General features: G+C 43.6%; 1 protein-coding gene across 1 annotated transcript in view; it reads left to right on the top strand.

Annotated features, from left to right (window-relative positions):
- The window catches only part of LOC308374336 (long-chain fatty acid transport protein 1-like), a 20,150-nt gene extending 9,037 nt beyond the window's left edge, over window positions 1–11,113 (top strand). Inside the window, exons 5-13 of the mRNA XM_080850100.1 lie at window positions 2,574–2,643; window positions 3,425–3,516; window positions 4,098–4,207; window positions 5,966–6,175; window positions 6,445–6,571; window positions 6,996–7,133; window positions 9,055–9,219; window positions 9,602–9,748; window positions 10,039–11,113. Of these exons, the coding sequence (XP_080706226.1) occupies window positions 2,574–2,643; window positions 3,425–3,516; window positions 4,098–4,207; window positions 5,966–6,175; window positions 6,445–6,571; window positions 6,996–7,133; window positions 9,055–9,219; window positions 9,602–9,748; window positions 10,039–10,196 (1,217 nt within the window). The 3' untranslated portion in view covers window positions 10,197–11,113. The remainder of the gene's footprint in view (window positions 1–2,573; window positions 2,644–3,424; window positions 3,517–4,097; window positions 4,208–5,965; window positions 6,176–6,444; window positions 6,572–6,995; window positions 7,134–9,054; window positions 9,220–9,601; window positions 9,749–10,038) is intronic.
- Window positions 11,114–12,500: the final 1,387 nt, after the last annotated feature.

The following is a 12,500-nucleotide window of genomic DNA, read 5'->3' on the forward strand; positions in this document are numbered from 1 at the left end:
CACACACACACACACACACACACAGTGCTATTATGAGACTATACTTATCATTATCCAAAAGATAGAGAGAGCGAGAAAAAGAAAGAGAAAGAGAGAGATAGAGAGAGAGAGAGAGAGACAAACAGGGAGAGGGAGAGAGATCGAGAGAGAGAAACGGGGAGAGAAGGAGAGAGTTTATGCACCACACACACTATTACGAGACTGCAGACATGACACTGAGATAAATCACTGACACAATCAAACCTGTGTGTTTGTGTGTAAGTAAGGGAGCAAGAGAGGGAGAGGGAGAGGGAGGGAGGGAGGGAGGGATGGATGGAGAGAGAGTGAATATGGAGGGGTTTGCCAGGGAAAGTAGGGTAAAGGTCACATACCAGCAGAGTGCAGGGCATTTGTGAATGAGGGAATGAGTGTGAGGGAAAGAGCACTGTGTATGTGTGTGTGTGTGCGGCGGGGGGGCATGCATGGGTGTGTGTGTGTGTGTGTGTGTGTGCGGGCATGAGTGTGAAAAACAGCGATGAAAACAAGGCAGTCAAAGAGTAGGATACAAATGCTGTGTGTGCGTGTTTGTGTGTGTGTATGTGAGTGTGTTTGTGTGTGTGTATGTGAGTGTGTTTGTGTGTGAGTGTGAGTGTGAAGAAGGCGTGTCAGCGAAGCCTTACTCAGTGACTGAAGGAAAAAAGAAAAGTAAGAAAGACAAAAGAGAGTGATGACAAAGAAAGAGGGAGCAGTTAGGGAGTTAAAAGGAGACGGCCAACAGTATGAGAGAAACTTCTAAAATATGCAGAATGAAGAGAGCAAAATATCAGTGTCTGTGTCTGTGTCTGTGTCTGTGTCTGTGTCTGTGTCTGTGTCTGTGTGTGTGTGAGTGAGAGAGAGATTATATGAATAATACATTACAAATCAAATGCTTCATTTCTTAAATCAATTAAAAATTCAAAACCAAAATGATAGAGAGAGAATGTTAAGAGGGTTGGGATGTGTAATTGGGTGCAAGGTCAGACAGCTGATGACAAAATCTCAACCCTTAGCCAGAGTCACATAGTGACACAGTGACCCATCACACCACCTCTTTAGGGCTCACCAATACCTTAAAACGGATTAGGTTACTTAGTCTCCTCACACATTACTGAACTATAGACTACTTAACGTCTCCTAACACATTACAGAACTTTAGTCTACTTAACATCGCCTAATACTTAACTGAACTATTGGCCACCTCACCTAACACATTACATAACTATAGCCAACTTAACGTCACCGAATACTTAACTGAACTATAGGCTACTTAACGTCTCCTAACACATTACTGAACTATAGGCTACTTAACGTCTCCTAATACTTAACTGAACTATAGGCTACTTAGCGTCTCTTAACACATTACTGAACTATAGGCAACTTAACCTCACCTAACACATTACTTTACACACTATAGGCTACTTAACGTCACCTAACACATTTCATAAATATGCAGGGTCACTGGAATATAGATAAGGAATGAAATGTGAAAAGGGGATTGTGGGTAATGTAGTCTATGGTGGGACATCCACTTACACACCTGTAGCCTACTTTACATCACCTGACACATTACAGAACTATAGGCTACTTAACCCCACCTAACACATTTTCGAAACCAGGTGCTGTAAAAGACCGGACTGACACTCCACTCCAACCCAACCACCAACTGCCCATTAACGACGAAGGCAGCCAAACAGAGAGAACACGGGAGCATATCATGCCTAGCATAGGTGTCAGAGGACACATTGTGACTGGAGGTCAAGAACAAAGACAGGCCAGGAATAATATGAGTGGACTGTGATGCTTCAGGGCATGATGACCTCAACACAACCACACACACACAAGGCAATTTCATTTGACTAACCAGTCAGAGTGTGTGTATGTGTGTGCACATGTTTGTGCGTGTATGTGTGTGCACATGTGTGTTTGTGTATGTGTACATGTTTGGGCATGGGTGTACGTGCACATGTGTGTGCATGTGTGTATGCTCACATGTGTTTGTGTGTGTGTTTATGTGTACGTGCACATGTTTGTGTGTGAAAAGATGAGCCAATAATGTAAACAGAAAAATATAACACATCCCATTTGTGTGTGTGTGTGTGTGTGTGTGTGTGTGTGTGTGTGTGTGCGCGCACTTGTGTGTCTCTCCCTCTGTGTTTGTGTGCGTGTGTGTGCTTGTGTGTCTCTGTGAGTGTGTGTTTGTGTTTTGACAGGTGGCAAAAGATCCATTTGACACATGGTCTATTTGGACCATTTGTAATGCCTGTGTGTTTGCCTGCATGTGTCATGTGGCATGGTTGTTGAGATGTGTGCGTGTGTGTGTGTGTGTTTGAGAAAGGTGAAGGACATCTACTTCCACATTGTTAATCTCTCTGCCAGTTAATATTAATATTAGATAATATTAACAATAATAAATTTGCTTTTCTAAATACCCAAAGATGCTTAATTGTTTTAATTAAATTTAATCTATAATGTTTTAGAGACCCAACTGTTTATACTGTATCCATCTCTCTCTCTCTCTCTCTCTCTCTCTCTCTTCCTCTCTCTCCCCCATTCAGACAGACTCTTCTACATCTATACCTCGGGGACCACTGGGCTTCCTAAAGCTGCTATCGTAGTACACAGCCGGTGAGAGTATGCCCCGAGAAAGTCACTCATGGTGACAGACACAGACACAGACACAGACACAGACACAGACACAGACACAGACACAGACACAGACACAGACACAGACACAGACACAGACACAATGTGTGAGGTCTTTGACTGTGTTCTCGTATATGAAATAATAGTTGAGAGAGAGAGAGAGAGAGGATATGATGAAATTGGGATGATGAAATTGGGTGCAAGGTCAGACAGCTGATGACAAAATCTCAACCCTTAGCCAGAGTCACATACTGACACAGTGACCCATCACACCACCTCTTTAGGGCTCACCACACACCAATACCTGAAGAAGGATTAGGTTACTTAACATCACCTAACACATTACTGAACTATAGCCTACTTAACGTCACCTAACACATTACTAAACTATAGGCTACTTAGTCTCCTTACACATTACAGAACTATAGGCCACTTAACGTCTCCTAATACTTAACTGAACTATAGGCTACTTAGCGTCTCTTAACACATTACTGAACTATAGGCAACTTAATCTCACCTAACACATTACTTTACACACTATAGGCTACTTAACGTCACCTATATATATTCTAGCGACCACAGTAAAAACCTCAACACACAAACAGCTAAATTAAGGGGCTGCCCCCTTGTGACTGAACACAACTCTATTTGAGGTGCTCTTGATTAAGTTTTTTCTCCCAGATAGCATTGTTGATTGGGTTGTTCAGAGATGACAAAGGTTCTAGAATTTTCTGTAAGGACGAATGTTCTGTGTGCGTTCTAGGTATTTCCGCATCGCTGCGTTCGGGTACTACTCTTTCGGCATGCGGCCAGATGACATCATCTACAACTGCCTGCCCCTCTACCACTCAGCAGGTGTGTGGAGTTGACACGCGTTCACTCACACACTCACACACACACACACACACAGACGCACAGACGCACAGACGCATGAACCCTCTTTCTTTTTCTGCTATATCGTTTCCCTCTTTGGATATCATCCTTTTCTTTTTCATCCATAGACCAGTTAGCATCTAATTCCCCAGGTGTTGTCCTTTTTCTTTCTTTCCCGCTCATCGCCTCTTTTGCCTTTACTCTTTTTCCTCTCTACTCTCTCTCTCTCTCTCTCTCTCTCTCTCTCTCTGACTTTCATCCCTTTCTGGTCTTTGCCTTTTATAACCTTCATATGACTCCTCCTAATTACTTTTTCCTGTGCTTCTTGCTTCTCCTTTTATTTGGATGACTCTCTCTCAGCCTGTCACAATATCATATCATCACATGAATCAAAGCCAGTTCGTCTATGTTAGAAACTCTTTTCATCTCAGGTGTCAGATGTCATTGGTGCGTCCGGAATGCCATCTGACAAATCTCTTTGGTGTCTTAGGTAACATCATATGGGTGGGGCAGTAGCACAAACTGACCAATAAAATCTCTTTTTCTCTCCTTTGGTTTCCTAGGTAACATCATGGGGGTGGGGCAATGTCTGTTGCACGGACTCACAGTTGTGGTGAAGAGGAAGTTCTCCGCCAGCCGGTTCTGGGACGACTGCATCAAATACAACTGCACAGTGAGTGTGTCAGCCAATCATACAACACGATCAAAGAATGTGTTTGGTTTCACTAACCAATCACAGGCTTGGATAGTAGACAAGGACGTTTTCTTGGAAATTAGCAGGTTCCTCTTCCTGATAGGGAATGTCAGTGACACTACTGTGTAATACATTTCTCTCCAGTAGGTGGTGTCGAAGGACCATTTTTTGACACCTTGAGTTTGTTTAACCACTGAGATTACTGGTTGGTCGAGGGTAGAGGGTTGGTATTTATTTCGTACAACAGCATCCCAGATAGTGTCTCTCTTTGCCTCGGTCTCGGCCTTCATGTAGCGCAGTATTTTTTTCTGTTATTTTTAACATGCAGTTAACATCTAACATCTCAGGTGGTGCAGTATCTGGATTTCATGCATTTCATTCTGATATTGTACAACAGCAACACACACACACACACACAGACATGTGTGTATCTATAGTTTGATTGTAGTATCTGGCGTGTAACCTCAGAACACTTGTGCGTAATGCTATTTTGTCTCTCTCCCTTATCTGCAAAGGTGTTCCAGTATAGTTGTACGCTGTCTGCCTTTCACATAGTTTTGTCTTTCCCACGGATGTCCTCAAGTTGTTCGCTGCTCGTTTATTTCATAATGTCTACATGACTTGTCTGTCTTGCGTGTGTGTGTCCTCTATGCGTCCTAGGTGGTTTTCTTGATTTGTTTCATGTAATTAACATCTCTCTTGGACACGTCTGTCCACAGGTGATGGATTGCGTTGTTTTATGTCTATTTTTGTGTCTATTTTTGTGTCTTTCATGTCACATTTCCTGTTTTGTTAACATGTAATGGATGTCTCTGTCTTACGTCTGCCCCAAGGTTGTACAGCGGAGGTGTGATTTTAATTTAGTCCTGTCTGCCTCACGTCTGTCCCCAGTGTCAATTCACTTAGTCCTGTCTGCCTCACGTCTGTCTCCAGTGTCAATTCACTTAGTGAAGTGGTCTGTGGTAGTGGTCTGTCTTGACTCAGTCCCCTGCTAGTACAGAGTACGTGTCAATTCACTTAGTGAAGTGGTCTGTGGTAGTGGTCTGTCTTGACTCAGTCCCCTGCTAGTACAGAGTACGTGTCAATTCACTTAGTGAAGTGGTCTGTGGTAGTGGTCTGTCTTGACTCTGTCCACTGCTAGTACAGAGTATGTGTCATTTCATTAGTGCAGTGGTCTGTGGTAGTGGTCTGTTTTGACTCGGTCCCCTGGTGGGGCAGTCGATACCCATGTTTCTCATGTTGTTGAAACGTACATAAGACGTGTACTCCAGGATTCTAATCCAATACGCTCATAACAAGCTATACACTGTTCCATCCAATCAACACATTGCTTCAGGAGCACGGAAGGGAGTGGTGTCATTTAAGTGGCTATTTAGCTCAAATATCAAACATTTGCCAGAATTGCGGACTGTAAAAGAACATACCAAATTAAAATAAAAGATCAAAAATGAAGCTGAAAGAACATAGAAAAGCTAAATAGATACTAACCCTGTACCTTTAACTGATCTCTGTCTCCCTGTCAACACGTGTGTCCCCAGGCGGTGCAGTACTATTGATACACATTGGTTATTGCTTTACAAATGAGCAGGTAGAAAAATTAATATGTAAAACGGTAAAGCACATTGTAAAAATAAAATACCAAAATAAAGGATAGATAGAACATATAAAAAACTAAATAGATACTAACCCTGTACCTTTAACTGATCTCTGTCTCCCTGGCAACACGTCTGTCCCCAGGTGGTGCAGTACATCGGCGAGATCTGCCGTTACCTGCTCTCCCAGCCGGTGCGTCCGGCAGAGTCGTCCCACCGCGTGCGTTTGGCCGTGGGAAACGGCTTGCGGCCCAGCGTTTGGGAGGCCTTCACCGAGCGCTTCCGGGTCAAGCAGGTCGGAGAGTTCTACGGCGCCACTGAATGCAACTGCAGCATCGCCAACATGGATGGCAAGGTCAGGGGTCAAGGGTCGGAGTTGGAGTGGGAGGGAAAGGATTTGTTTGGGTACAAATGTTTGTGTGTGTTTTTGTCTGTGTAGTAATGTATATTTGTGTGAGTGTGTGTGGGGGGTGTATACGATGTGTATGAGTAAACCTGGTTTTGGGCCTTCAGAAAGTAAAAAATGAATGCTTAGAATATATGTATATACATATAAGGTGCCTGTTGTTTACGGTACGAGCACAATTGACATTTGTTTAATGTGTAATGTGGTCCTTCTACCAGGTGGGGGCGTGTGGCTTCAACAGCAGGATCCTGCCCAACGTGTACCCCATCCAGCTGGTGAGGGTGAACGAGGAGAACATGGAGCTGGTGCGGGACAGCAGGGGGCTGTGCTTTCCCTGCAAACCAGGTGAGACCTGATATCTGCATTCCAGGTGAGATCTGTAGACCAGGTGAGACCTGAGATCTGCATACTAGCTGAGATCTGTAGACCAGGTGAGATATGTAGACCAGGTGAGATCTGATACCTCTAGACCAGGTGAGACCTGAGACCTGTAGACCAGGTGAGATCTGATACCTCTAGACCAGGTGAGACCTGGAGACCAGGTGAGATCTGAGGTCTGCATACCAGCTGAGACCTGTAGACCAGGTGAGACCTGGAGACCAGGTGAGACCTGAGACCTGCAGGCTTTGTGAGACCGAAGACTTGTAGATCAGTTGAGCTGTGAGCCTCTCTAGTCCAGACCAAATGGACACTTTTAAGAGGATTACCTTAAATTATGTCTTAATGCCTTAGCCCTGGATAAACATTTGCTGTTGTTTGTGTTTGAAAGGGGAGCCTGGACTGCTTGTGGGGAAAATCAATCAGCAAGACCCTCTGCGCCGCTTCGACGGCTACGCCAACCAGGACGCCACCAGCAAGAAAATTGCCCACAGTGTCTTCAAGAAGGGAGACACGGCGTACCTGTCAGGTGACCTGTTATGACTTAATGTCTAGCTTTTTTCTTATTTAGTTTCTCGTGTTTATTGGTTGTGTGTGTGTGGGGGTGTGTGTGTGTGTTTGTGTGAGTGTGTGTGAGTGTGCCCGTGTGTGTTTCTCATTTCCCACTGTTGAGGTGATTGCCCTAAGGCAATATAAGGTTTCTGTGGTTTGTAGAAAAGGGAGAATCAACTTACCTGTCTGGTGACATGGAACCCCTCACCTCTCTCTGTGCTTGATTTCCGACTTTTGAATCACTTTGGGCGAGCAGTTTCCCTGTTGACACTGGCTGCAGTCATTATCAGTGAGCATCTAGTTATAATCCAGTTGCAGTATTACAGTGAGCATTTAGTCATAATCCTGTTGCAGTATTACAGTGAGCATTTAGTTATAATCATGATGCAGTATTATGGACTCTTTATTATATATACTAGTGCAGTGCCCGTAGGAATTATGCATTCTGTAGTGTTAGCAGATGTAGGTGTAGACTAGCTGTTGTTCAGTGCAGAACTGGGAGGATAACATGACGACGTGGCCCGACATAACTTACAGCGAGAATTGCGCGTATTTCGTGGACTCCATAGCAACAGATGGGAAAGCGATGTACAATCTGAAAGCCTCCGAGGCTTATCAATATAAGCTACCATTTGTAGCGGCCACTCTTGCGTTGTGATTTTGATTGGCACCCAGCCGTTTATTCATACACTCTGACAGGTTTAATGAACACAGAGCAAAGGCGATCACACACAGCATCTTCCGAATGACAGCCCCTCCCAGCCAGGGTAAATGCAGACTGAGGTTTATAATATTGCAATAATGAGAAAACAAAGTCTACACACGAATTACAACAGATACATCGGGACACATCTGAAAACCTCTCATTGCGTCAGTAGATGCATGAACGCATGGTCACTGGTCTAGGCTTACCATCAACATTGAATAGAAAGCTAACTCTTAGACAAATACATCAAACTACAATATACTACTTAACATGGTAATGAGAGTTGGTTACATGCGAGGCCCATACGCATCAACTTTGAAACTTAATATAAAGAAGCTTAAAAATAAACGAAACGAAATCAATCACTGTCTTTAGATTATAAAGAAGCTTAAAAATAAACGAATAGATCAAATCAATCACTGTCTTAAGATTACCTGAGCAAAAGTCTGTATCTGTTCACCAAAAAGAATTTGAATGCGGACCTCACCTCCTCTTTCCAACGCTATTCTGAACTTTGAGTGAAGGCAGGATAGTTTAATAACGCTACGCGTTTGATTGTGACGTCACTACCCATAGTGCCGACGGGACGGGAGACGATAACCCATTGTTTCCTACGGGAAACGGTAAAATACAAATATCTCGAAAACTATAAATTCAAAAATCTTCAAAATCAAGGATACACAGGTTCATGACATGCGTAAGCTACTTGCGAAATATCATAACTAACGTATCTACCGTCAGGGAGATACGCCCTAGACAGACTGACACTGACACACACCCACACACAGAGATTCCTGGATTTATAGATAGATATGTTATCTCCTTCCCTTTTGTGTGTCACACTCTTTTCACTTTGTGTGTTACTCTCTGTTTTCACTTTGTGTGTTACTCTCTGTTTTCACTTTGTGTGTTACTCTCTGTTTTCACTTTGTGTGTTACTCTCTGTTTTCACTTTCTGTGTCATTCTCTCTTTTCGCTTTTTGTGTCATTTTTTGTGTTTTTATTGTCTCTATCCCCTTCTCATGATTTACCTATTATTATGTTGTGGGTATTCTGATTTCTTGGCCACCTCATCACTTAACCTTTCCTAACGCTCTCGCTCTCTCTATCACTCTCTCTCTCTCTCTTTCTCTCCCCCTTTTCCTCCCTCTCTCTCTCTCTCTCTCTCTCTTTCCCTGTCTCCCTCCACTAGGTGACGTGCTGGTGATGGATGACCTGGGCTACATGTACTTCCGGGACCGTAGTGGAGACACGTTCCGCTGGAAGGGGGAGAACGTCTCCACCACAGAGGTAGAGGGAACCCTGAGCGGCCTCCTGGGCCAGACCGACGTGGCGGTGTACGGGGTACTCGTGCCAGGTGATCACTCTTCCCATACTGCATACTTACGTATGCTGATCCCTCTGTATACTACTATAGTTCCTACTTTATCTGTGCACTACCCCTGTTATACCCCTACTTAAACCATGCTGTGCCCATGTCGTACCCCTGCTGTCCTCATGCTGTACCCCACCTGTACCCGTGTCGTACGTTTGCTGTACCCGTGCCGTACCCCTGCTGTCCCTGTGTCGTACCCCTGGTTTACCCGTGCCTTACCCATACTGCACAGATACCCAGATAACAGCTGGATAGAAATGATACAAATCAAATTTGTAAATTGAAAACAAACAACGAGCCTAATTACATTTTAAGTTGGTCTTCATGTCCTCTCATCCTTCTATCTCTCTGCTGCGCCCTGCAGGTGCGGAGGGGAAGGCAGGCATGGCGACTATTGCTGAGGCCACAGGTGCCTTTGACTTTGAGGCATTCCTGAGGGAGGTCCAAGCTGCGCTTCCTCCCTATGCCAGACCCGTCTTCCTGCGTCTCTCAGCAGAGGTCGACACCACAGGTTAGCGCCCCCTACTGATTATATGAGGTTATAGCAGTCATATATATTAAGCCCATTTCTGATGCCTGTGCAGGTTGATTCTGAAAAGTTGTATATACAAAAATAGTTAACACTGGAATGATGAGATAGTTGAAATGATCACTCATTGTCACTCTAGTTTGACACTCTTCTTTTGTGCTTGGTGTTGAGTAGAACCACAAAAGCAAGCAAACTATTTTTTTGGTTTAATTCCTTCTTTCTGCCTTTCTTTCTGTCTGTATTTCTGTCTTTCCTATTTCGTTCCACTGCAGGAACCTTTAAAATCCAAAAGACGCGGCTCCAGAAGGAAGGATTTGACCCGCGTCACTCTACCGACCAGATCTACTTTCTGAACAGCCGGGCGGGGCGCTATGAGGCTGTGACTGAGGACCTATATAGCGCCATCACAGAAGGAAGAATGTGTCTATGAGGCTTTGGAAAACCCCCATAGAGCTACAGTTGCATAGAATACTTCATTATTAGACTCTAAAGTACGCACACAGACAGAGATATTAACTGACCAATAGGTCAGCACACTTTTAGTAAGGGATGGATGGATGGTTTAATGGATGAATGGATATATTGATGGATGGATCGATCCATCGAACAATGTATAGATAGATAGATAGATATAAAAGAATGGATGGATGAACGGATAGCAGGGTGGATGGACGGATGGATGGATGGATGGATGGATGGATAAATGAATGAATGAATGAATGAATGGACGGATGAACGGATGGACGGATGGATGGATGGATGGGTAGATAGACTGCAAGACTGACGGGAGACACGAGATGATGCACAGACCAGCAGAAGTTACTCACTAACTGAGGTACTATGTATGAATGAATGGATGGATGGATGACTAGCCGTGTAAATAATTAAGAGAACCGGTACATTGATGGGTGCACATGCAAACCCACAGTTCAGGATGGCTCGACTGACAAAAACCTAATCACAAATACAGACATATCAACAGATAAAACAGACATGTTGACTGACAAAAACCTAATCACAAATACAGACAGATTAACAGACACAACGGACATGTTGACTGAATAGAATAGCTAATCACAAATACAGGCAGATTAACAGACACAACGGACATGTTGACTGAATAGAATAGCTAATCACAAATACAGGCAGATTACCAGATAAAACGGACATGTTGACTGACCAGTATACCCGGATGAACCATATCAGTTGAACAGACTGGCAGGTAAACTTTGAAGCACACACACACAGATTAAAAAACGTTTGTGTGACAGGGCTATTTTTGGTATCTACAGATTTCTGTGTGATTGATTATATGTGTGTGTAGTGAAGAGATACCCCCCCCCCCCCCCCCCCCCACCCAGGTCTCTGGGAATCCATACTGTGAAGACATTTTCTGAACAAATAACAGCCCAGATAGCTTTTGACTCTGCGCCTGATCCGGCGGGCCTGTTTGAGATCCAGCCGCTGTCTGGGCAACTAATGCACTTAGGAGGATGGATGTAGGTGTGTGGAATAATGTAGACCAGCTTGGATGCAGCTTGGAGACGGGATTGTGCATGCAATAGTGCTGTGTCATTGTTATTTTACTTTACTTTGTTATTTAATATTTTTGGTAGCTTGCCGTCGACACAGCAACTCCACGAAACACTAGACACTTACAAGGTAACTGTGGCCGACTGTCGACATCTCTGGTGTGTTTAAATGGTCTACACTGACACCGACAAGATTAATATCATTATAACAAGCTTAATTTAATCTACATCTGACTATCCTAAATTGAGTCAGGGAAATAAACAAAGATTACTGGCAAAAACTGCTGGCAGTGTGAACCTCCGACTATATTTAAATTTCTTCTATCATAGATATAGCTTAGCTTGGTGCTAATAACAGTCTAGCAACAGGAGGGGCGGCTACTGTGGACGACACGGGAGCATCCTTGACACTAATATAGGTGGCTGACTACTAATGTGTTTAAGCAAAGCGCACAGACTGGTGTACTGTATGTGTAGTTCAAAGGTCATATGTCAGAGGTTGTCTAGTGGTTGGGTTCGGAGAAATACACAATGGCTTGGTTAAACCCAGGTAGAGGAAGACGGAGCTGAATTAAAACATGGATCTGATCCATGCCGATTTGGATGTTACTGTAATAATCAGTTACTCTGGTTTTGTGTGTGTGTGTGTGTTCATGTGTGTGCTAGAAGTGTTTGTGTGTGTATGAGAGATGCATGCATGCATGCAAATGTGTGTGAGAGAGATGTTGCAGATGTGTTTTTTTAGTTTGGTTTGTTTTTTCATGCAAGGTATCCTCACAAAATAAGCTCAAACCCTCACTCCGGTTGTATGTGCGTGTGTTTTTGAAGTGTGTGTTTGTGTATCTGTGTGTGTGAGATGCAGGCAAGTGAGTGTGAGCTCAAAACCTGTCACCTGATGCTGCTCTATAAACCAATCACGAAGTCATCACACTGTACACTGGGAAAGAAATGCTACACACTTTGAACACAAGAATTGACAACTTTGCCTTATGTCTCCATAAGTGCCTGACTGTAAATATTTCTGCCGGATCTGTCAGAAGGACCTCATAGAACAAGGGACAATGGATTGTTTTGTCTTGTGTTGAATTCAACCAGCCACCTATTGACTTCTAAATATGTGATCTAAATCTGTGGACACGAACATGAGAAATAGTGAGACGTTTTAAATTCCTTTGTTCATAATCCAAAACTACTGTCTAGCC

Source organism: Sprattus sprattus (genome assembly GCF_963457725.1).
Source record: "Sprattus sprattus genome assembly, chromosome: 1".
NCBI lineage: Eukaryota > Metazoa > Chordata > Actinopteri > Clupeiformes > Clupeidae > Sprattus > Sprattus sprattus.